Source organism: Tachysurus fulvidraco, chromosome 20, assembly GCF_022655615.1.
Source record: "Tachysurus fulvidraco isolate hzauxx_2018 chromosome 20, HZAU_PFXX_2.0, whole genome shotgun sequence".
In the NCBI taxonomy this organism is placed as follows: domain Eukaryota; kingdom Metazoa; phylum Chordata; class Actinopteri; order Siluriformes; family Bagridae; genus Tachysurus; species Tachysurus fulvidraco.
The window spans coordinates 20,545,172-20,572,107 of record NC_062537.1 but is presented as its reverse complement, the minus strand read 5'-3'; the positions used below and the strand labels follow the sequence as shown (position 1 = coordinate 20,572,107).

The window sequence follows — 26,936 nt, the reverse complement described above, 5'->3', positions numbered from 1 at the left end:
TGAGTTCAGTTCAGGCGTCGGCAACCCGCGGCTCCAGAGCCGCAAGTGTCTCTTTCATCCCTCTGCTGCGGCTCCCTGTAGATTTGTAAAATAAATATTTAATCTAAATTTTTTATTTTAGTTAGTTTTTAAAAAAAATGAAATTCTAAGATTATGATGCTGTTGTAACATTAAAATAAACCGTGTTTAATTTTTTTTGTCGCTCAAAATACGCGTCATAACCGCCGACTTGCGAAATCCGACACACAAGCAGACGCGCGTTTGGTTCACTGCAGCCGCAAGTTAAACTTTTGATGTCATGAATACGAAGAGGACTCGATTAGACATTGAACATTTTATTTGAAGGTAACCTTCGACCCAGCGTCTTTTTCGTTAAGGTTAGTTCAAACTGTTCAAAATATTTTGTTTGCTTGCAGAAATAAAATTACGTTTACTCGGTAGCAGTTCATTGATTTCAAAAATGCAACACTACAGTTTTTTCTCTACTTTCCATAAAGGTAAAAAAAACATTATATATTATATACAGTGTTCTCTTCATTTTACATGTCAGAAGGGTTTTGTGGCTCCCTGTGTTTTTTTTTTCTGTGGGAAACGGCTTCAAATGGCTCCTTGACTGTTTAAGGTTGCCGACCCGTGGTTCAGGTCGTTGACTCGACCTCCAAATTCCTCAAATCCAAATACGAACAAGCGTCTGTGGGATGTGCTGAACAAACGAGTCCGATCTAACGAGGCCTCACCTCACAGCTCGCAGGACTACTCGGATCTGCTGCTAACGTCTTGCTGCCAGATATCACAGCACACCTTTAAGGGTTTTGTGAAGTCCATGTGTCTGTTCTGACGGCACACAGGGGGACCTACATGATCTTAGGCAGGAGGTTTTAATGTTATACATGTTGTCATCCAACCCAACACCTTTACTTTTTGTAATACAGTGATCCCTCGAGATACGAGCGCTTTGACATACACATTTTTTGAGATACGAGCTGTGATTCGACCAAATTTTTGCCGTGAGATACGAACACATTTTTGAGATACGAGCATCCGAGCTGCCGCCGCCGCCGAAACCACGTGTGCTCTGTTTCCCCTGCCTCAGCTTCCCGCGTCTCACTCGGTTAAAGCCGCCTTTTCACTGCACACGACAAAAGACGGACTTCACGAATAAAACGGAAGTCATTCATTTCCTATGGAGAGTCGCAAAGGCGCTGCGTGAGCTGCCGATCATCTGCGGATCCGTAATTTTCAGATCCGTTTTGAGCGTTGGATCCGTTTAAAAATTTAACTTGTGCGACTACACCGCATCTGATATGCGGACCGTACAGGATTTTATTAAAACGACCGGCAGATGTTAGTGAGGAAAGAGTGACAATAAAGGAAAAAACAAGTGAAGAGAAAAGCGATGAAGAAAATTAAGCAAAATTAATGTAAAGAAAACAGAAATTGTAGCAATTAAGTTCAGTTAATAAGAGAATTTCAGTTAAGTTCGATAATTTTAGTGAAGTTTAGTTAAGTTCCATTTAAGTGTAAAGTAGCATTAAGAGTGTACAGTAGCGAGTAAGTGAACGAAAGTGAAAGTGTAATTCCTCCTAACTCCTCCGCCTGTTTACTCCTCCGCCTGTTTACTCCTCCCTCAACCACCGTGCACATCTTCCGTAAAGTAAAACCGATTTATTTTTTTAACATTCTCTTTTATTTCTGTATGTTTTATACAATATTTGTCATTTATAAATACAGGTACTGAAAATTTTTCATATTCAAAACACATAAACAAAACAACCGGAGTGGAATTTTGCGACCTGGAACGGATTACTGGGATTCAATTCATTTAAATGGGGGAAAATTGCTTTGAGAGGTATTACTGTACTCTGTCATCGGCCGCCAACTCAGCCGTCAATGACACGAACACATCAGGACCACCATTCGTGACCGAAGAATCTTTTTGCTATGCTTTTTTTTGTTTGTCTAAAATCCATACAGCGTGAATCTTGAAGAACACTTCAGGACATGTGAAAGGCTAAAAGGTCCATTTTAGTGCAGTCCTGAGTATGAAAACCAGATTGAAATGGCTGTGTTGTATGGAATCCAGATTGAAACAATTGTTATTTAGATGCTAAAACATTTTTCCCCATAAAAAGACTCTTAATGGAAGGTTTAGGTTGCTCAAGGATCTGGGATGGTTGGATGGAGATCAAGGTTTTAAAAAAATAGACAAAGAACAAAATAAACCAGAGGCAAATGGGAAAATAATGGGGTGACTGGAACGGAGAGGATGGGAAGGTGTTTCTCTGAGGTAAGAACAGCTACGATAAGATTAAGGTTTAAGTTAAATTAAGTTAATAGGTTTGAAGTCGGAGATTAGAAGGAGATCTTTCTATATAACTTAGGGTCATGGCCACCCAGGGAGATGCTGATATGTGTTTTTATAACCTTACTGAGCAGCTTTGGAGGATCAGCAGAAGTTTTATGATGGAAGATGTCCTGTTTTTGGGCTTACATGCAGAATCGATCATTTAAAAAATGCTGTAAAAGCCTGCGCTTACAGCTGCTCTGTATTTATGCATATGGCTTTCAGACGACGGAGTGCAGAATGGAACCACAGCGAGGAGTCTAATCTTTAATATCTAGCTTACAGAACATCTTCAGAAGAAGAATGCTGAAATGTCAGTGCAAGGAAAGAAGAACAGAACAGATAAGAGAGTCGGCAGGACATTATTCCGAGGATGAGGAACGTCGTGTAGTGTCATGTTCGACTCGATTCGGAATTCCGCCATTTTTGAGCTGAAAAATGTGGTGAAAACCTGGACACCTGGAAGAGCTTGGTGTTTATCAAAAAAAAAGTGAACCATAAAGTTTCTGGTTTAAATTTCAACCCAGAAAATACGAAGAAAGAAATAATCTCTGGCTAGGAAATAGTCAATGTTTGAAAATTTCATGGGACATTAAGAGTATCTTAATTAAGAGTATGTAATCTGAAACACAAGTAAAACATTATTCACTAAATACAGGGTTAGGGTTAGAATCCATACAGATCAGTAGAACAGAGTAACATCATGAGCAGTTGGTGAAACTGTAACTCGATGAAGGGAATTTTAGCTAAGATCTATTTGATCGGACGGTAATTTGATAGAAATGCAGAGATGAACGCAACCAATTTTGAAGATACAAAATCAATTACAGTGATCCCTCGTTTATCGCAGTTAACAGGGACCGGAACCCCTCGCGGTAGGTGAAAATCCGCGAAGTAGGATTGACCCTAAGTTTGACCTTTTCACTGATGGTCATCATCTTCCTCTTCCTCTTGAGCTCACTAGAGGAATCTTTCGTAGGGGCACGGCGCTTAGGAGGCATCGTAAGGGCTTAACGAAAAGGTCATTTTGAACAAGATACGCGTGACACGGTTGACAGCGTGAATGAGAGTGGTGAGATACGACAAGGGAAGAAGCTGGGAGAGGATGCGATGATGCGCAGCCAATCAGCTCAGATCTCGCGCCGGGAACCAATAACGTGCCTCAAGTGCCCGTGAATATGTACTGTACAAAGCCTCTGAGAGAGTTTCTCTCTTTGTCCGGCATCCTGGGAAACCGTTTTTATTTTTATTTTTCGATGAATATTTTTGAAAAATCAGCGATGCGCCGAGGCCACGAAACTTGAACCGCGAAACGTGAACCGCAAGTGGGGGGAGGGGGGAGAATTTATTTTTAACCAGTTTGTGTTTCCGTAGGGTATAAATACGAGGTTGCTTGTGAACTTCCAGCACTTCAACAGATTAGATAACTGATATGATAAATATGCACACGCACATGTATGTTAGTTTCTTAGCAAACCTAAATATCATTGTTTTTGTCCTATTGCTTAGCAGCATGTTTGATTATATTGCTCGATTTGAGCAGCTCTCAAGCAGGAGTGCACCGTTTTGATGAGCTCCATGGAAGGAAACGCAACATCAGCTCTGGTTGAGGAGGAGCCTATACAATCTTTACCCAAGATTACGATATCTGGCATGTAGGCATCATAAAGTCACCAGTTATTTTTAGGTTTTCTGTGGCTTTAAACAGAGTCTTAAGTAGTAACTGAGCGATAAATGAGCTGCCCAACAAATTTGAGGTTAGATGAGTGTTGAGATGTTTCAGTACAGTGAGTCAGTGTGAAGGATGTTGAAAGGAATCCCCCGGTTGCTGGGGAAAGCCATGAGTCGATCTCACCAGCTCGTATGAATGGGAGAGCATAATCCAATAAGCACTGAATGGGAAGATGAGAGTGGCCTCTGTGTAGCGACCGCAAATGAACAAGGAACTTGAGCTTCAGCCAAACTCACAGACCTGAAGATCTCCAGATCCTGTGTCAGTGAGTTAGTGAGGTGCAAAAACTGTAAATGGCTTAACAACAAAACTGCTTGTGCTTGCATGTGAAAACGCTAATACTTAAGAATCAACAATCAACATCATCAGAACATTTTTCGGTAACAAACCGGTCTAGTCAATGGAGCAATCAAGTCGTCATCATGCCATGTGAACCAATCAACAACCACTCGAAAAAGTAAAATAATAGCAAATCTGATATAAATCTGATTATTCAGACCCCTTCAGGAGGTGGTCTGGGACGTGTTTCAGATGAAACTGGACAGGTGTAAATGAATGTGGTTGTTCAAGCCACATACGTCAGCGCTAAACTCCTCCCAAACGGAAGTACGTCACTCACAAGTGATCTTTCACCCAGGCGTCTCGTCGGGGCTTAAAACGCGCTGCTGCCGCCAGCGAAAATGCAGCAAACAGTAAACGCTGTTTTTTTGTAGCATAAACGTCATAATGAGTTTTTTCCTCTTCTTTTTGGTTTCATTCTGAAAACCACGTACACCAAAGTGCGTTCTATTTCAATTACCCCGGAGATGAGGTCAAATATATTAGCATTTTGGGCGGGACTAGAAAGATCGGATCGATATCCGATTCGCCGAGACGCATTTATGTGGCCTAATGTAAATGGAACAGTTTTAACAAATCAGATAGTTATCGGATCAGAGACGACACACGAAGTGACCGGGTGTAAAAAGGCCCTAAAACCTACGAATATTCAACCTGGAGAACTCTCTACCTCCACCGAGCTGTTCAAATGATTAAATAAGCAATAAGTTTAGAAAAAAGCACTGAAAGTGCAGAGCTCTGATTCTCTGTTAGAATCCAAACTGCTCTGCGCTCAGACCCCGAACTCCAAATATGTGAGGAAAGAATTTCAGTGTGCTGTAATGTAGATGTGACAAAATAAAATCTTATACTATAATTATTTAAAATGTTAACCACCAAAGCTTCTGCAACAGATTTGCTGTCGTGCTCAGTCCCTCGCATTAACGTCGGTTATCGACCTGAGCGCAGTTCACCGAGAACGTAATGACTTTTTTTTTTTTAACTTCAATTGCTGCTCTGATTAATGAAGTGAAAACTTGGTAAAAACCTTCAATGACCAAAACAGAATGTTGAAAGATGAATGGACGGAGAAGTATGCGTTTATTCTCTGCCTCAAATTCAAAACCAATGTCTCATCTGTTCTGAGTCAGAAGTGGTAACATAAAGCGCAAGTGAAAAGCAAAACCACTTCATATGCTCATATAAATAAACCATAAACACTATCATTAATGGTTCTGCGTTCCCTCGGAATCCTCGCTGTTCCGTCTCGTTCGTTGTTTATTCGGATTTTCCGTAGACGAACCTTTATCGGATTTTTATGAAACGGTCTTTCAGCGAAACCCTTTCGATCTGTACGCTTTTCTAAACATATGTGTGATCTCATGGAACGTTAGAATTATCGCTTGCTGGAAAATGAGTGTTTGTTGAACACTGGGAACATGTGGAACTTTCCTAATCCTTTAGTCTGGTTTGTACTCAATACGTTTGACGTTCACACAGTCGCTCTCAGCCTGGTGGATTAAAGTGACGCTCACTAGATGGCTCATCTGCAACAAAACCTCAGGTGGAACTTTAAAATGTTAAAACTTTGTCAAGATCTTCATTCAGAACATAAACCTTACATTTACTAGCTTAGAATTCTGGTTTACTTATACCCCTTTTCCACCAAACAGAACCGGGTGCTGGTTCAGAGCTAGCGCTAGTGCCGGTGCTTTGGCGGTCGAAAAAGAAAGAACTGGTTCTAAATTAGGCTCCGAACCTGCACTCAAACTGCCTCGGTGGGAAAGGGGCAATATGTACTTTCTGTAGATTTGTACAAAAGCCAGCTATTGGTATCCATCAATAAAGGTCTAGAATAGGACATTGATCATGTGATCTGAGACACACACTGCTAGTTAGTTTCTGCAGTAGAGGACTCAGTGTCACCTGGTGTTGTACTGTCTTCACTTTTTCCATTGGCATTGCACCATGTGGGGACACAATGTGCACAAGCTCCATTCCACATGACCAGCCTCACGATTCGTCTCGTGTGTGTCCACGTAGTTACAAACCAAATGGATTTCTGCTTTTTAGTGACGATCAAAGGAATAATACGGAATGCTCAGATTTATTGTCTTGGGACTGTTCGCTTATTATTCGTAGTTTGTAGAAGTAGGTTCAACAACCAGAGAAAATACTTTCTAGGTGACTTTAGCAGAACAAGTTTTCATTTGGTACGTAGCTCTGTTTAAACAGTGTGACAGTATGAGAGAAATTGATGGCCAAGGTAGGATGTATGTCTGTTTTTATTATTGTACCCGGGTTCATTAGCATGCACGGATAACGCTGCCTTTTCAGAATCAGGACCAAGCAAAATTCCAGCTGTGATTCAGCTCTCCTGCTGTTAGGAACCCCCGGTTAATGATTAAACGTCAGAAAATAAAGACCTTCGGTTTGCTTGCTGTGCATCATCTAATTACATTAACACCTGTTTCTGCACACCGCATGTACTTGACCCATGGCCTCGCCAATAAATCTTACGCTGCTTTGCTCGCCCGAGTCCTTCAGTGCTGTAACACACCTGAGTCGAGTACATCATCCCATTATGAGATTCTGGTGAGGTCACAGGTCGGATCGGGGGAAAGACCAAACCAAAAGGCGTCATATATCAACACGGCTTTACAGATTCCTGCAGCTTTCCACTTAAAACCCGTAGGAGCTGGTTTAAATCACATCAGCTACATCACCCTAACCGATCCAAACTAACATTCCTTCACTGCTTGCCACATTTAAGAAGTTTGAAAAAGAATATATAAATATAAATTAAGTAAAATCAGATATGGATCTGTGGAGCGTGAGGATGACTAGCACCGGTCTGGAGATGTTTTGCGGAGCTGTCACTCCACGTAAACGGAAAGAGCTGCAGCCGGTTTGTGATTAATACAGTTCGTTATGTTCAGAAGGACGGGAGAGGACGGAGGCGCTTCGGGCTTCATTTCTTCACAGTTTTAGGTCCGGGGCACCCCCCACCAGCCCCTCAAACCACCCCCTTCACCCCCCTTTGGCGACTCCCTCTAACCAAAGCCATGCCGTGTCTGTGCGTCTTGGTGGCCGCATTTTTGTACCCCTCCGAAATTGCTCTGCGCAAGAGAAACCATATGTGCACTGTAAAAGCGGGCGCATTTGAACTGTGCTGTAGACTGGCCATCAGAATAAATCGTTTTAATACTCTCTCAGGGTTGGCTTTAAAGAAAACACGCCGCAGCAGCGAGAGCCTCTTCCTCCGGACCCGGCTCCCCCCGCACGCAGGCCCCCTGAGCCGAGGCCGGAGCTGGAGATGGAGCTGGCACGCCGGCTCGGAGTCATAAAAATACATAACGCAAGAGCCGGACTGAATATTGGGAAAGAGAAACGCAGGCTTCCTCCCCCCCCTCAATATGTTCCAGCCACGTTAATGCCGGAGTTATGTCGAAATTCTCTATGCGCTTTCCACCACCATTCAGCTGCCAAGATGTTTTGTGTAACTTGTTAGCATTACACATGTTTTCAGGCTTTATTTTTAAATAAATAGGGATCAGATGCAGTAAAATTTTGGATTATTGTAATCGGAAAAGTGCAGCTTAGGTTCTTGGACCTTGGCTCTGTGCGAAAGATTAACCCGTGTTACTGAACCCCAGCTACTTGCGTGCTGAGACGGTGTCAGTGCAAAATAAGGAGAAGAAGAACTAGGTTTAGAGTGAGAGACGGAGATGCAAAAAATCTATATAAATGTAGTGAAATAGGCAAATCATTCAAATGCAACATAAAACAGCATCGATGCAAAGACGAAAATGATCTGAAGTGAAAAGTGTGTGTGTGTGTGTGTGTGTGTGAGAGAGAGAGAGAGAGAGAGAGAGAGAGAGAGAAACTGTAATGGAAGTTTCTAATGTCAGTGTCATCACCAGTGAACTGGTAAATACTCTGTGGTTCAACACTGATTCTGTGTACAGATTGGATGTTTTTGTTGTCTGTGTGTTTTTCAGGCGCTGACTCTATTAAGAAATACTGGAGCCGTTACTATCAGGGCTCTCAGGGTGTGGTGTTTGTGTTAGACAGTGCCTCATCTGACGAGGATCTGGAGACGGCGCGCACCGAGCTGCACTCGGCCCTGCAGCACCCACAGCTTTGCACCCTGCCCTTCCTCATCCTCGCCAACCAACAGGACAAACCGGCTGCACGCTCCGTCCATGAGGTCTGGACACACCCACAACATATGTACACGATATACAGGAAATGTTGGACACTGTGGGCGTGTGACATCAAACATACACAAAATGTAGATTCAAACGTACACAAAATGTAGATTGAATATGACTATAAATATGACACTTCTCTCTCTTTCACACACACACACACACACACATACAGACTTGCATGTATTTACTGTATACAGGAAGTGATGGACACTGGGGGTGTGACACACACACAGGTTTCAGGGTGTGGTTATGGTAAAATGGAGTGGTGTGTGTGTGTGTGTGTGTGTGTTTGTGTGTGTGTATAGACAAAAACAAAGGTTTCATATAGAATGGAATAGAACAGGGGCACAGAAGCCTTTATTATCGTTAATATTATTAACACACACATATGCTTATACATACAGACACAAATAGAGATGGGCAAAAGTTCATGAGTTCAAATCCCCGGCATCTTTACTGTCTGTAGTCTGCGGTGCTGCACGCTGATCCTGGTAAAGGAACAAGCCAGGGAAAGAAACGTCCTGTACCATCCTGTGTGTCGTATATTTGCCGTATATTTGTATAGAATACGCCTCTAAACGGTTGTTACTAAGTTGTTATTAGCATCAGCCTGTACTCTAGATACCAGGCCTGTGCTGCCGTCTTTAACGAATTAACTTGTTTGCAAACACGGACAGATGTCACAGGACCGGGGGATTCCCCACCATTTCTTCCTCTACGAGTCCCTCTGCCTTTTCACTATTTCACATCATGGAAAAACAACGAAGCATTGTCTTGGAGAAATTACAGCCTGATCGTCACGTCTTGTTCATCCGTGCTATACGCTTTTCCGCTGCTGTATTGCTATGTTCGAGTCACAGCTGTCTTAAAATGCGTCCGGTTCGATCGGGGATCCGAAACACAAGCAGAAACGCACGAAAACCCATTTTAAAACGATGTCTCACTACGAACAAACAGTCGGAATGTGGGGTATTTATCTCCTGTCGCAGATTTTAATATGACAGCCTCCTTATTGGGATTACTCAAACCCTGTGTGTTTATTTCTGCAGTTGTGTGTAGTTTGGATCGTAGCTGAGTTGAGCAGCAGAAAGTAAGAGTGTTGAAGTGCAAGTGTGTACACATGCATGCTCTCTTTCTCTATATCTCTTGCACACACATACACAGACACACACACACTTGCACACAAGCACATCTGTTTTCTGTGGTGGTGGTGAAATTGGCCTGCGGGCTGCAGGATACAAGCCAATACACCGAGCGCTAATTAACTAGCCATGAAGTGATCCTGAGTGAGCAGTAAATATCAGGCTTTGGAGAATAACACATTCCAGTTCACTCGTGGATGTCAGAGTGAGGCTCTCACAGTTGGCTGCCCCTTTTCTCGCTCTCTACTGTAGATACGGATGCCCTTTTTTATGTTTAAATTGAAGCACAGGGTTGAACTGAATTTACAACAGGCCATGATGCAGAGTTACTCCGTATCGCGTAAATCTGAGTTTAATAAACAAAAAAGTCTTTGGGACCCGAAGGCCTTAAAGTGCATGCCGTAGTCACTGGGAATGCCAGGCACATGGGTCACACCTCCTTCACCATGAATAATAGACACATCTCCTGGTGCAAAGGCCACACCTCCTTCACTGACAGGTACCGAAACTGTGCATGTTTTTCTTGCACTCGCTTTCATGGAGGCACCTTTTCTATTCTTCGTACTGTAGAGCACAGCGGCAAGACCTCCTTAACTGGAAGGTGCTAACTTGGTGGTTAAGAGGATGCTTTATTGTTCTAAAGGTTGTAAGTTCTTTCTTGTGAACACAAGTTGTCACTGGTGGGCCCTTGAACATGACCCTCAACTGCTCAGTTGTATAAATGAGATATAAGTATGAATATAATATAATAAGTATGAAATATGAATATAAGTCTGTCCTGATATGCCATGCCTCCTTTACTTGAACCGTTGGATACAAAGGCCGTGCCTCCTTCAATTTTTCTGAGGATCATTGCCTCTGAGTAAATGCCCATTAACAGCGTTTGGCAGACGCCCTCGTCGAGAGCAACTCGCACCTAAACAGCTGAGGGTTAAAGGCCTTGCTTAGGGGCTCAGCAGTGGACTTGGGAATCAAACTCACAACCTTCCGATTGGTAATCTAACATCATAACCACTAGGCTGTCACATCCCAAGGCCTGGCAGTGTCTGTTACAACTGCCATGTATGTGTATTTTATTAATACATCTGAGGAGTTGAGGGTTAATGGCTTTGCTCATGGGACCAGCTGTGGCAGCGTGGGCCTTGTTTTTTAGCTACCCCTTACCATGCCTTCTTCCCTCATAGTGACTGGAGTGCAGGATACACACACCACCTTAACCCGGAGCGATTTGCACTTTAAAAATTCCTCCATCACGGGGCCACACGGGCAGAAAGTCCATATCTCTTTCTTTTCCACTGAAGGCCACAAAGTCCACACCCCCCCTTCACCGGAACTGACCTGCACAAAGGACACACTCTGTTTCTTTGGCTGATTTCTACTAGGGTCACATGACCTTCACTGTGGGGCTTTTTACACCTGGTCACTTCATGTGTTTTCTGTGATCCGATAGCTATCCGATGGTAAAAAGACCAGGTCTAAATGCCGTCCGAAACGTTTTGGAGACGGATATAAATCCGACGGTTCTAACCCCTTCAGGAGGTGGTCTGGGACGCGTTTCAGATGAAACTGGACAGGTGTAAATGAATGTGGTTGTTCAAGCCACATACGTCAGCGCTATACTCCTCCTAAACGGAAGTACGTCACTCGCAGGTGACTCACGAGTCATGCATCGCGCCAGAAACGGAAACGAGGTCAAATATATTTGTATTTTGGGCGGGAGTAGAAAGATCGGATCGATATCCGATCCGACGAGACGCGTTTATGTGGCCTAATGTAAATGGAACAGTTTTAACAAATCAGATAGCTATCGGATCAGAGACAACACACGAAGTGACCGGGTGTAAAAAGGCCCTGTGGTTAACAGATAAAACCGCTTCGTCACAGGAACTAGCGGACGCATAAACCAAGTCTCCTCTCACAAACAACGTCAACGTATCGATCACTTTGTTTTAAACTCCGCTCATCAGTACACCATATGTTTTGAATGTTCTGATGAAAACCTTTCAGTCACATTTAGATCGACGGGTCTCCGTACCTTCGGTTTGAATTCACTGTGGCTAGGTGTTGTCTGAAACAGGCATCAGGGGAAAAAAACACATGCTGTTTTAGCAGATTTGTGGAACATATTCCTGAAACACAATCCTCCCTCAGTTTTTTTTTTCTCACCGGAGACCCCTCCAACCCCAACTTGCTGAAATATTTCATGTTTGATATTCTCTCTCAGCAGGGAGTTGTGCGGTATCAGATGGAGAGATCTCACACATTGCATGATCACATCAGAAATGGTCAGCGAGCCAGCACTACTCGATACTCCGAGATGGTAGATATCGATGGATCGTGTGTCTGGCCCTGGGGACCATCTGATAGTGGTTTGATTCCGGTGTGCGAGTTTAGCACGAGTTTGGCCTGAAACAGACCTGCAAGACCACACTTTCTGGACTGAAAGCTTTTACTTTTATTTGTGTTTACCTAAAGTTAGGGAATGCAAGTTACACACGAACAGAAAAGGGAGAGCTGTCAGTAGATCTCACCCATTTTCCATATCTGAGTCGATGTGAAATGGAAACGTGTTGTTTTTATTGCTTTCGTTTTTTTTTTTTAAAGCAATGAGTGTAGCTGATTGGATGGGATATCATATGGGATATCATCACAGAATCGTTGCACTTTATTATTAAGCCTTTATTATTATAGAACGAGGGCATAGAAGCCTTTATTATCGCCACATATACATTACAGCACAGTGGAATATTTTTCTACACATACCCCAACTGAGGAGGTTGGGGTCTGAGTGCAGGGGCAGCTATGATACAGCGCCCCGGAGCAGGGAGGGTTGAGGGGTTCGCTCAAGGGCCCAGCAGTGGCAGCTTGGCTGTGCTGGGCCTTGAACCCTGATCCTCCAACCAACAACCCAGAGCCTTAACTGCTTGAGACACCTAGACTAGCCTTGACTAGGTTACTTTACTAGGTTAGAAAATAATTGACAAGTTACTGAACAATCTGAGAGAAACTCGGAGTTAAGCTCCGTAGTATTGAGAGAATCTGGTTGAGTTGGTTTGCGCATTTTACAAGATCCTCTTCCTGCACTTCCGACTCGATTAATATATTTCACAGTTGTGTTGGGAATGTTTAGGGATCACCATGAAGTGTTAATGATCTGAGGTCAGGGCTAGAAAAAAATTGGAGGTAAAATCTTGAAGTGGACAGATGATAAATTGAAAACAAGTAGAACTCAAAATCGATGATGTTGGCAGGGACGACACTGCCCACAAGTCTAGTCTTAAAAATAATCTAAATCTATAGATAAAAGATTAAAAGCTATTTCCGACATCTGTAAACTTAAAAGTAGGGTCTCTGATTTTTGAAAGCCAATGTTGACATCAAAATCAAAAATAACCAAAACAAACACGCCCCTAACCCAAACAGGTCCCACCCCTGTATCGATAGCTCCGCCCACACATACATACGTAACCCAGGCGACTAACAGAAAGAAACGTGTCTTTATCATAGCTGAAGGGAAGAACAATACGATTGTAGATAAACAAACAAACAAAAATGCCACACAAGCATAATCATGTAAAGGACAAAGGCATATATTAGTTCTGTGTAACAAAGCAAAACCAACGTTACTCACCTATCGAGAAGGAAAAAAGCGCCTAAAAACAAAGAAAGAAAGAGAAGAAAGGCTTACGATAAGGACAAGAAGTAGGACGTGTTAATATAGGATCAGCTTTCCAGCGCCTCGGCAACTTAAGTAAAGTCGGCCACATATTCACAGGTTGGAGTTTCCCGAGTCAATAACTCCTGAGCTAAACGCTGTTACTACACAAATAACACCTCTTTTCTATCGTAGTAATGTAGAGAGGCAGCTACAACCGCGTTTTGTGTAGTAACAGCGTTTAGCTCAGGAGTTATCGACTCGGGAAACTCCGACCTGTGAATATGTGGCCGACTTTACTTAAGTTGCCGAGGCGCTGGAAAGCTGATCCTATATTAACACGTCCTACTTCTTGTCCTTATCGTAAGCCTTTCTTCTCTTTCTTTCTTTGTTTTTATCTTCCATGTCAATGTTAAAACCGCTTTCTGCTAACGTCACACATGCGCACCGAACACTCTCTCCGCCCATATCGCTAAGACACGCCCCTTTCTGCTCATTGGCTACATGTTAGTTTTGTTTTTGTTTATTTTTTCGGCCCGACTCAGTTTTCTGAAGCATTTCTCAAAACTCGTAGACCCCACATTTAACATTGTTTGAATAGTTTCCAAAATCTAATCAGTTCATCTGGTACTTGATAATGACGTATAAATCCTACAAACATTCATCCACTTGTATTTGAAATATCAGGCTAAGGAGAATCTCAGACACGCCTTACAGAAAGATGGACAACATAAAAACATTGAGTCCTAAAGATACATTTGCCAATCCCACCCAACAGATCACTGTGGTAGCTGTGTCTGGTGGCAGTGAGACAAAATCTGCTGAACCACTGATATGGCTACGTCGGGTGTTATAGTTTTGTGCGTCAGTGCTAAGATTGATTTCCTCAAAAGGAAATGGCCTTTTAGGAAATATAAGGATATACAGGCCTTCTATTTGTCTTTACACTAAGTTGTCTCAATTGCCAGTCGGCACATTCAATCTGGATGCTTTGTATGTAAGCCATCAGTCTGTGTGTGTGTGTGTGTGTGTGTGTGTGTGTGTGTGTGTGTGTGTGTGTGTGTGTGTGTGTGTGTGTGTGTGTGTGTGTGTGTGTCTGCGGTCATTTGACTGCGAGTCTGGCTGGCTGCTGTAGCTCACTATAGACGGGCTGAATTTACATGATCATCTTTTATTGGTGTCTGGAGGTCAGAAGAGGACAAGAGAATAGAAAAAGACCAGAGCTAGCCATTCTTTCATTCAGAGAGATCCTGGTCTTGGGCCGTTTTATATCCTGTACAACAAAGACAGAAATCTTATTATTAATTCATTTATAATTAAAATCATCATGTTGAATTCTTGAATTTGTTTGGTCAGAAGTGGTCGTTTCAGTGGCCAAACATTCACACGAACTTGTATGGCACAGTCCGTAACTCCTAAGTAAAGTCTCGAGTTTGCGGTTTCAGACTTTCATGACTTTTTAAAGCTGTGTTTACTTATTTAGATATTAATAAGGGGATAAAGGTGAAGCTGATGACTGTTTATAGCTGATCTAATGAAAGTCAAAACAGGAACTAATTTCAGTCACAAGCAGTTCACCCTTAAAGGTGGGGTTTCCGTTGTTTGAAAGACGATGTTGACATATAAATTCACCAAAACAAACACGCCCCTAAACCAAATGGGTCCCACCCCTGTATCGATAGCTCCGCCCACACATACATACGTAATCCAGGCGACTAACAGAAAGAGATGTGTCTTTATCATAGCTGAAGGGAAGAACAATACGATTGTAGATAAATAAACAAGCAAAAATGACACACAAGCATAATGATGTAAAGGACAAAGGTATATATTAGTTCTGTGTAACAAAGCAAAACCAACGTTACTCACCTATCGAGAAGGAAAAAAGCGCCTCGGCGTCTTAAGTAAAGTCGGCCACATATTCACAGGTCGGAGTTTCCCGAGTCGATAACTCCTGAGCTAAACGCTGTTACTACACAAAACGCGGTTGTAGCTGCCTCTCTACATTACTACGATAGAAAAGAGGTGTTATTTGTGTAGTAACAGCGTTTAGCTCAGGAGTTATTGACACGGGAAACTCCAACCTGTGAATATGTGGCCAACTTCCTGCTCCTTCAGTTCTCTCCAGCGCTGGAAAGCTGATCCTATATTAACACGTCCTACTTCTTGTCCTTATCGTAAGTCTTTTTTCTCTTTCTTTCTTTGTTTTTATCTTCCATGTCAATGTTAAAACCGCTTTCTGCTAATGTCACACATGCGCACCGAACACTCTCTCTGCCCACATAGACAAGCCCCGCCCCTTCCTGCTCATCGGCTACACGTTAGTCCTGTTTTTGTTTTGTTTGTCGGACCGACTCGTTTTTCTGAAGCGTTTCTCAAACGACGGAGACCCCACCTTTAAATTTCAAACGGATAAAAAGTATAAGGTCCTTGTGTTGTTGGGACATTGCCGTGGTGTGGGAAGAATAACTTTAAATCCACTTCAACACACAACTCGGTCGCTGAATATTTTCCTCTGCCAGCATGACGTGGGGTTTTATATTCCTTATGGTTATTCTGCAAATGGTTAGAATACAAGTATTGTTTATTTTCCATTTGGAAGAGATGAACCTGCTGAGCATGGGAAGACTTTATCTTTAAGCAGAAGAGGCGGTAGTGTTGAAATATGATAGCGAAATATGTTTTTCTTCCCCTTAAGCATGACTTATCCAGAGCAGGAGTGATTGAGTAGAACTGGATTTATTCTCAGCATTTTTTTCCTATTATCACACTCAGCTGATTTTGTGAGCTTTTTTTTTTTTACGAGAATAACGATATTACGCCGCTGGAACATTGGCAGAACAGAAAGTTTTGGTGTAGAGCAAAAATGCCATCATCCTTTACATGCCGTAACGTGCAGTCTAGCAAATGATTTGGACTCTGATTAAATGCCACAGATAGCTGAGAAGAAGAGGAAACATCTTATGTTTGTCGTTACTGGAAGGTCGATGTTTTCGAGTTTGCCGGAAAATCTTAATTACAGCAGCGTTTCTTCTTCTTTTTTTTTTTATTAGAATCATACGATAAACTGTGCCAACCGTGATTAATCTACATCTCTCTAATTACATATGCCAAAATATTAAGATTATAGTGATTATGCACGTTTATATCACACGCTGATGAAATCTGGGCTGTAACTGCATAGCAGCTGCTCTTGACAGTAGGGCATTTCTTACTTTATTAGAGATTCAGAGTTTCTTCACTGTCAATACTTACAATGTTGCGGTACTGTTTAGGTTAACGTAATTAATCACGTTATGATAGAACGGCTAGTTGGCGTTTGTCTCGTAACGTTTTCTCCTAAAGTCTGTTGTGAACGGTTTTCAGCAGTACTTCTACTTCCTTACCGTCGGTCAGCGTCTTTAGAGCGAGCGCGACGACGCGAGCATGTGTGAACAATGTGGGATATTAATGTGGGATACCAGGGAACCATTACATTAAACGTGAATAAATCAACACGCTCTGGGCCTCAACAACCACATGAAAAATAACTTCTAATGGCTTCTCTCTGAAAAAAGATCACCCACAGCCCAGCTTGAGCGTGCTCCAAGGGACGGCTTTAATTTCCAAAAGGCCTGCTGAGAGTTGAGGTTCGTCTATTAATATTCATGATGGAGCTGCAAATGTGTTTTTGTAGCTTTGCAACATGGAAGAGAATTACTGTCCACATATGAGATTCCATAAAAAAGAAAGAAATGTCTTGCTGAATCAGGGATGGATGGATGGATGGATGGATGGATGGATGGATGGATGGATGGATGGATGGACGGACAAGTAGATACAGACGAGTAGGTGACAGGATGATTGGCTAGGAGGATGGATAGATAGATGGATAGATAGATAGATAGATAGATAGATAGATAGATAGATAGATAGATAGATGGATAGGTAGATGGATAGGTAGATGGATAGGTAGATGGATAGATAGATAGATAGATAGATAGATAGATAGATAGATAGATAGATAGATAGATGAAAAGACACGGTGGAATGAATAGATGGCTAGATGGATGGTTGGATTGATGGTAGACTTTCAAGTATATGAATAGAATGTGAGTTGGTATATATAGATGGATGGATAGGTGGGTAGATGGATGGATATATGGATAGATAGATTAATGGCTAAATAGATGGATGAATAGATGCAATCAATACAGCAGTCTAGTCATCTAGACTGAATCGATAAGTCTTTATAAACGTATCCAGCCAGAGTTTTACACAAAGCATTATTAGGACCGGAGTGAAGATGGTGTGCGTGTGTGCGTGTGTGCGTGTGTGCGTGTGTGCGTGTGTGCGTGTGTGCGTGTGTGCGTGTGTGTGTGTGAACGATGGAACGGTCTAAGATGCTGATAGCTGCCGTGTGAATTCAGTCTGAGTCTCCTCCTTCATCTTCAGCACTGGTGGTCAGACTGCACTCTGACGACCCAAACAACAGACTCGTTTGTTTTTTCCCCCGGGGGCTCGGAATCCACTCCGCCGACATTGGCATGGTTTCCTGCTGTGGGTGCCAAGGCCAGTGACTGATCAGCAGGACACACACACACACACACACACACATTCACTCTCCACTGTCTGGATGTCTGTCTGGCTCTGCAGCCTTTCTTCCATCTCTCATGACATTTGCTATGGAGGGGGGAAAAAGATCAATGCTGCCTCTTTTCTTTTCACGCTCACTCTCTCAGGTTTCTTTAAGTGTACTAAATAACCGCTCTGGGTTATTTCCTGTTTCATTTGGGAACTTCAAAGCGGAGGTTGCTAAGGTACCGTGTCGTGTCGTTTCAACCACATGTTCACGTGGCACGGCAGCGATATCATTTAGACCGTCGTGTTAACCTTCACGCATTCTGCACTCGATCCTCTACATTTCAACATCCGACTACGCTACGGTACGCTAAGCTCTCGCTCAACACTACAGCAAAATCGAGACTTTTCTTGATAAAATACCCCAATCAATCGGTATCTGGAAAGATTGTACAGATGTTGCGTACCTTCCTGCCCCTTTCCAACATTTGACCCAGGTACGCTGTTGTCTCGAAAGCTTGTCAGTTTTATGTACGACGTAGAAAAGTAAAAGAGGAAAGTTTACATACATAGATATTTTTTTTGATGACCTTAAAGACAGGTCAACTAAAACAACCCTGGTAGTAACTGTAAAAACCCTTTGTGATCTTTTGAAAGGATGACTTCAACACTTACCCCAGGGATCGTACCTTTTATGGATGGATTTAAAAGCCATCCTTGTGCTAAAGAAATGGCTCTGCTTATGGATCCTCGATGTTTAGGCTCCCTCATGCCTAGGGTGGTCTCAGTAACTAAGGATCTAGCAGCTGAAACTCTACACTGTGGACTCTCGGTCTGTGGGGATAATTCATCATCTCCGTCTGCCCCTTTTCGCCTTGTGGAAGTTGTTGGTGTCGGTGGTGTGCATCTCGATATCTTTGTAAAGGATTTTAATCCCTGCTTCACACCCGCACACACACACACATTTGCAGTCAGAACTCTGTGACCTTGCTCTGCTCCCCCATGACCGATAGTGCTGGGTTGTGATTTAGAGCAATAATAAAATTACCACGTCTTTGGTAGTAGACAGGGCACCCGCAACATCTGGCTCTAATAGAGTTATGTGTGATGGAGATAGATGCTCAAAACGAACTCGTGAAGCCACAGAGCCGGAGGCTCGGTGAAGCAGGCAGGGGCTGACTTGTTTTCCTCTCAGGATCTGCCATGATGTTGGCTTTACAAAAGGTGTCGATTGTCGTCTTATGACTTTTGACAGTTTTCATGTTTGCATGTTGTGTTTGTCAGGGTAGCTGTCATGTGCTGCTAGCAATAATCTTATTCCTTAAGTATGTCGTAAGTAAGGCCAGTGGTTGCTCAGGGTTTAAGGCGTCGGACTACTGCTTTTCAGGTTGTGAGTCTACATGGGAAACAGCGGACACCGATATCGTCTTCTTTCCCCGCCCAACAGGCTATGTCTGAAGCAGCATAACATTTCTCAGTATTGGTTAATAAAGTCTATTACATCGCACAATGCAGTCCAATCACTTGTCCATTTTTTTTCTGTTACAAAAGCGAAAACATGTAATGAGCTTTATGCCACTTTATATAACTTGTTGACCACATCGGACCCCGAATTGTAAAAGCATTCTGAGAAAATCCTGGAAAACTGCTTATTGCCATCAGGCGCCATCTATTGAAGAATGTCTCTCAGGAAGTTGGAATTCTTCTCTCTCGCCTGTAGTGAAAGCTGCGTTTGAGACAGCCAGACAAAGACCATGTTGTGTTGTGAAGGAGGGTACACTGTGACAGGACTGTCTGTCTGGCCCAGAGAGAAAGCGAGCCGACCCAGACGCTATTGTGCGCCCGTGGCGGGCAGCCTGACTCGGCCATTCTGCACAGAGTGAGAGAGGTCACCGCTCGTACCAAGTGGATCAGCTCTGCCTGTGCTGTGGCTTTGGTGCCCAGAACCACCCGCGTAGACACCAGGTGGACCTGCGGCCTAAAATAAGCTCAAAAAGGTGGAAACCAATCATGCATGATATCGTGGTTCTTTTAAATATACTGAATATAATAAAAGTTAATGATCTGCGGTCAATCGCCAAGGCACAATCTTTGTAAATCCAAACTCTTGCTATACTAAAGACAATTGGGAATGTTGGAACATTTTCTGGCTCTGATTTATCTTCTTTCCTCTTTGCTAGCACTTGTTTTGCGTTTGGTATGAATAAAAAGTCTCAAGTAGCTTTTTAAAACGAAATCATTCGAGCCTTGGATGGAAACGTGTTGAAATGTCGTCACAGAATTACAGCTCACAAGACTCGAAGCTTCCCGGAAAAAAAATAAACCGAAAGTCGAACTCAGTTGTGAAGTTGAGATGGAATTCAAATGGATTTTTATGAAACACTGGAAGTGACAGCAGCGCGCCAGTGGTCTTACAGCTTCATGGTTCCCAGGTTAATCCTAACCTCGGTATACAGTGAGTTTCTGTGCATATTCTCCCCTTGTTTGAGGTTTCCTGAGACTTTTTCCTTGCACCTTACAAAACATTCCAGTAGGTCGATTAGCCACGGTAAATTCTTCCTGTGTGTGAACATATGTGCCGTGTATTACGACCTCAGACCCGGTGTTCCTGAGATAAGCATAAGCTCTGGATCATGCACAACTGTAACCCCGTTTAACATGTTTAAAAAAAAAAGTCCATTAAACATAAGGTCCTCAAGTAAGTGAATTTAAAACTTCTCAATTAAATTAACAATTAAAATCGGCCTGCTTAGGTGGCTTGATATGCTACTTCTACATGGTCTTCCACTGCCACAATGTCCAGTGGCACTTACTCTGGTTGTATTACTAGACCTACCAACCTTTACGCTTTTTCAATAGGAACAAGTGTGTTAGTACGAGTTATCAAAAAATACGCCACCGCTAATCCGAGGCTATCGAATCTGTTTTGAATCTGGAGAAGTTTGTGTAGGTGTTTTAAGCTCTGATTTTACCCAGACTGGAAAGACCACCCCCCTTTCCCAAATCTTGCATAATTCTAAGGTCTTTCAAGACTTGTTGGGAGTCATGGGGTCTTGGTTGTTCCTCCCCAAGCTGTTACAATAAAGTTGGAATCACACAGTTGTATAGAATGTCTTTATATGCTATAGCTTTACAATTCCCCTTCACTGGAATTAAGAGTCTCAATTCTGTTCCATGATGGTACCCAAATCCAGCTCCATGAAGACATGGGTTGCCAAGGATTTAGTGAAAGAACTAGAGTGTCCTGTACAGAGCCTTGACATCAAACCCCACTGAACACATCCTTCACTTTAATTAATAAAAAAGAGAAGTCGTGGCCTAACGGTTAGAGAGTCTGACTCCTAACCCTAAGGTTGTGGGTTCGAGTCTCGGGCCGGCCACGACTGAGGTACCCTTGGCACCGAACCCCCCCTCTCCTCTGTTTGCCAAGACCGCTTGCGACATGTGGCTGGCGACGTGTGGCTGGCGGTAAGCTATTTTTTGTTAAAACAGACCTGTCAATCAATTTTGAATTCGGGTAAAAAGTGATTCGGGTCACTTCGGGTCGGGTACATTTCTTTAGACCCGAGAAGATCTCTAGTTCCTTAACACCCCCCACCCCCCACTTGCTCCCCGGGTGCCACAGCATAAACGGCTGCCCACTGCTCCGGGTGTGTGTTCACTGCTGTGTGTGTGCACACCGTACTTAGCAGTATGTCACTTCACCTTCACCTTCACATTTGGCATGAGCTGAAACAGCAACTGCACCCCAGACCTCCCCACCCAACCTCAGTGTGTGATCTCACTAATGCTCTCGTGGGTGAATGAGCATAAATTCCCACAGCCACATCTAGGCTTTTCCAGAAGCTTTTTTATAACAGCAAAAAGGGACCTAACTTGTAATGCAACATTCAAAAAGCAACACTGTGATAATCAGGTTTGTCTCACTAGTGTTTGTCTCACTAGAGAGAGCCTGTGAGAGACACTTTTCAGATCATAAGCAGCTCCACCTGCCATCTGTACATTAGCAGTTTCCTTCAAGATGAAGTCGGAACCCAGGCTCAGATGAAGAACTCCATGCTGTCACTTTTGTTTAACGTCTTAAATTCGGCTGTTTTTCCAGACGAGTAACCGCTTCCTCCAGACATCAATTGAACTACCGGATTGCACGTCCCATTTGTGTCTTTCCAGCTGCTCTGCCTTTGTGGGCAAATGTTATACCGGTCAATTAGATATATTTAAACTAATTTAATTTGCATGTCTTGGGAACATGTTTAAACAGCAGGAGTTTGAATGCGTACGTGTGTGAAAACACGTCAGGTTAGCGTGCGAGATGGAGTGTTAGAGAAACTGGGTCAGTGTGCGAGGAATTCTTTAACACGAATGCCAGTGTTGCAACAAATCTGCGCCATCTTCTAGGAGTCTTGAATCACATCAGGCTAACCAGTGCGCGCCGGCCTCCGTTCACGTACTGTACATCGACGTTAACAGTTCTTTCTTAAGAACACAAAATCCTTTTAACCTCATGAATGTTGCTTGTATGAGTGTTATGTGAAGTATGTGGGTCGAGGATCTGTTAAGCGTAGGAGAAGGTATGTGAAAATCCACTCCACTTTCCCCATAATGTGTTTTTAATGTTCTGGGACGAGGCCCTTGAATAACTGTCGGAATGAGTTATGAACACTCCAGATATGACTGTAACTCACACTTTCTTATGTAACTGAAATGTATCACGCATCATACCGGTACTACTTATCACTGCTTTGTGGGTTTTTTTTTTTTTATCACTTATCAAAGAAGATAAAAGTTCCAGGTAATCTTGATGTTGATAAACCCAATCTTCCTAAAGACCTTTAGTGTTTTCCTGAACCGACGTATGTATTTAAAATTCATACCACCGTACCTCCTTCCACATTTTCGCAATCTACGACTAGCCTGGTTTTAAAAACGTTCACGTCTTCGTTTACAGCGCTTACAACAGGAAAATATTTTCAGGTTGTTTTTATTAATTGAAAACCAGTCCACACATTAATCTGATACTCCGCTGGCCGAACGAGCCAACTGTAGTCCACCGAAAGCAGGAAATCAAGCTGACTTGAATAAAACTCTCTCTCTCTGGATCTGGTTTTCGTTATCTCTGACCTTTCCTTCACCTGGATTCTATCTTAACTATGTTTTTCAAAACTGTTAACAATTTCTTGACTATGAAAAATCGTGCTGACATTTTTTTTCTTGTCGACTGCAACGATAAGTCGTACAGGATGTTGAGGATTTAAAAAGTTGATGATGCTGTTAGTTTTCACAAAATAGAACATATATATAGCGATGTATAGTGATGTGTAACCCAGAGCCATATATGTCAACTTGTGCTCGTTGTAATACATTATCGTTCCTATAGCGACAGCTCATTCGCAGGGAAGCTCATTCTATGTTGATCTTCAAATGATCTTCTACTCAGATGTCCTTCAAATGGATCAAAAAATGTTTTTAAGAACAAAAAAATGGCTGTATTGCTAATGTGGTTACATTTTTAACTAGAAGTTGTTTTAACATTTATGGAAGGAGTCTCTTTGCAGGTTCTTTGTACCTTGACCATTCGTGTCTTTCATTTTTTCTTTTGATTTTAAAAGGTGAAAATAATTTACTGGTGAGGGATTGACTGTTTGTAGCTGCTATAATGTAAGTGCGGGGGAAGTCGTGGCCTAATGGTTAGAGAGTTTGACTCCTAACCCTAAGGTTGCGGGTTCGAGTCTCGGGCCGCCAATACCACGACCGAGGTGCCCTTGAGCAAGGCACCGAACCCCTCTCCAACTGCTGCCCACTGCTCCGGGTGTGTGTTCACGGTGTTTGTGTGTGTTCACTGCTGTGTGTGTGCACTTTGGATGGGTTAAATGCAGAGAACGAATTCTGAATATGGGTCATGTCACGCTTGTTCCACAACATTCAATGTAACTATAAAATGTTTTTCAATAATACATTCATTCATTCATTCATTCATTTTCTACCGCTTATCCAAACTTCTTGGGTCACGGGGAGCCTGTGCCTATCTCAGGCGTCATCGGGAATCGAGGCAGGATACACCCTGGACGGAGTGCCAACTCATCACAGGGCACACACACACTCTCATTCACTCACACACACACACTACGGACAATTTTCCAGAGATGCCAATCAACCTACCATGTATGTCTTTGGACCGGGGGAGGAAACCGGAGTACCCGGAGGAAACCCCTGAGGCGCGGGGAGAACATGCTAACTCCACACACACGAGGCGGAGGCGGGAATCGAACCCACAACCCCGGAGGTGTGAGGCGAACGTGTTACTTTTGCACTTGCATCAAAGGGAACTTAATCGAATATGCATTTCTCCATGGTTTCCATGTGGTTGTATTGTAAAAAGATTTGGCTGCAGGAAATATTGTCTTAAAAAGCAAAACATTTTATGTAGAGAGCTTTAGAACCAGAGCTCCAACTGTTGACATCCAAATGTCCTGCAGGGATCTTAAAAAAATGTAGAGCATAAGTTCTCGGACTTCTCGGCAGTCTTCGATTAGGGTCTTAAATATCCCAATGCAGATTGAGATACTCCTAGGCCAGTGGTTAAGCAACAGTTCCATGGACAAGCATATAGTCATTCTGCTTGGCTAGCACATTTTTGTTTTGAAACATGAACACAACTTTGGCTAAAGCTCACGAGTTACTTCATTAGGAATGTTGCTCCTCTGAGAATTCTCCAACAACGGACCTTTTTGCAGCTCTCCATGAAATATTGTTCCATGTATGTAAATGAAGAACTTCATGATTTGAGAAGTTGTGGACAGCTTTGCGGTTTGCTTGGAAACAAGTCTTTACACGAACTTAAGCCGCAGGGACGTAACTAGCCGTGCCACCAGCTATGAGGTTCTCTTGATCGCCAGCCTGGTGGTTTTGTTCAGTGATGTCTATATCATTTATTAAATGTATATGTTTACAAGCCTTGTACTTTTACAAGTGCATTTCTTTCATGAATAGCAGCTCCATGCGGGTACTGAAACGATTAATCCGCTAAGTATTCGATATCAATAAATGAGGTCACATTGATTAACCATTTCTTGAGCTTTGCTTGTTTCTCTGGTTTAATTAGCAACATTTAAAATATCCATACTAGAGGTCTTCATGGGTACACTTAGATCCGAAAACCCGAGGTCCGACCCGAGACCCGAGCGGGTTCGGGTCTGAAAGTTTCCAACCTCTTCTCTGTTTGCCAAGGCCGCTTGCGACATGTGGCTGGCGACGGGGGGCTGGCGGTAAGCTATTTTTTGTTGAAACAGACCTGTCAATCAATTTTGAATTCGGGTAAAAAGTGATTCGGGTCACTTCGGGTCGGGTACGTTTCTTTAGACCCGAGAAGACCTCTAGTTCCCTGCCCAGTTATGGAATCTTGCATCGGACAAAATAGTGGTATAAGTGTTTAAATTGCAAAGGAATCAGGATATTTGGACCCTAAAGTAAGACAAGAAAACCTATCGCTAAATAAGAGCATGATAAACCACTAAGACTTGTGTAAACAACCATCAGATAGGTAGCAACACCTCCCTCATCACTGTTTTAAAGCGACACCCACTTCCTTGTTTATGTTATGCAACATTTGGGTCCAGTCGGGTTAATTAAAATTGCCGTCGGACTCGGGTCTAATTTTTCGGGTTTGTCTCGATTCGGGTATTTCTTAAAAAAAAAATAAGAAATTATGCACGTCGAGTTTGGGTAAAAATTGATTCGGGTCACTTTGGGTCGGGTACATTTCTTTAGACCCGAGAAGACCTCTACTCCATACTATGTCCATACAGCGCATCTATCTTAATGAGAGTTCTATCCAGAACGCTATTATTTCTCGTTCATCAGCGTGATGGTGTTTAATAGTAATATTTCACACAGTAACATCTGGTATCGGATGCTGGTACCAGAGTTTATTTTTCCAAGTAAATAAGCACACTATCGGATGGATACCCGATACCGATATTGCTATCGATTCATACTTAGAATTGCTCAACCACAAGAATGAACATGAAAGGGAATCATTCTTGTGGTTCTGTACTAGTGGTTCTGGACAGAACAATAGAGCTTCCTGCTCTCACGCCACTGATTCAACTCATGGGGACTTTGTAATTAGCTCATGATTAGCTGATGAAGTGATATAGCCCAGCGATTCCCAATCCAATCCTCAAGGCTGTTCAGCCAGTCCAAATGTTTGTTCCAATCCAGCTCCCAAATCAACTGTGCCAGATATCCAGCACTTAATTACCTGATTTAGGTGTTGAGAGCAAAAAACTGTAATGACACAAGAATGTTGAAGTCCTGTGGGTGTTTCTGCTTAGGAAACCATCAGTGTAGAGTAACGTAATCCGCTGGAATGTCAAGGCTGTCCAAGTTGGAGTTCCTGACATTAATTATCTTTTTTTTTTTTTTTTTGAAAAAAAAAAAAAAAAAAAGCAGGACTACATGGTGCACATGGGTTGGAAAAAATAGGGAAATTGAGTGTATCTGTTATTGCTCCATGTGTGCTGTGAGGTAATGAGCCAAATCAGTCACAAGCTATAATTTTCTTACATCTTCCAGGAGCAGGAATACGAAAGGAAAATACTCCGAGTGTGGGTGGGATGTCTACGTACGCTACGGTCGCCTGATGGATTTCAGACGTTTCGATCGTATCGAGAGGATGACGTGTCCGTGCGAGCTTGCCAGCACATTGCGGTTCCGCTTGTTGATTTGTTTAGCAGTTATGTGTTTGCATATGGAATAGATTAAGTGTTTCTCAAGTATGATAGAGTGGATCTTCTAAATGTACACGGCAACATGATTTAATGCCACCCGAATCTGATTTTTTTATTACTGAACTGACATGTTGTAGAGAGCCAGGAACTGGGGCAAGCTTAAAATGGTCGATTTGAAAAAGTTAACAAGAGGAAACGTATATTACGGTGATTAACTACAGGGTTTCCTGATTCTCTGGTGC

General features: G+C 42.7%; 1 protein-coding gene across 4 annotated transcripts in view; it reads left to right on the top strand.

Annotated features, from left to right (window-relative positions):
- arl15b (ADP-ribosylation factor-like 15b) overlaps positions 1-26,936 on the top strand; it is a 62,928-nt gene that overhangs the window by 25,570 nt on the left and 10,422 nt on the right. For all 4 annotated transcript variants that reach the window (XM_047804765.1, XM_027143323.2, XM_027143329.2 and 1 more), the window contains one exon: positions 8,396-8,604. In XM_047804765.1, the coding sequence (XP_047660721.1) occupies positions 8,396-8,604 (209 nt within the window). The remainder of the gene's footprint in view (positions 1-8,395; positions 8,605-26,936) is intronic.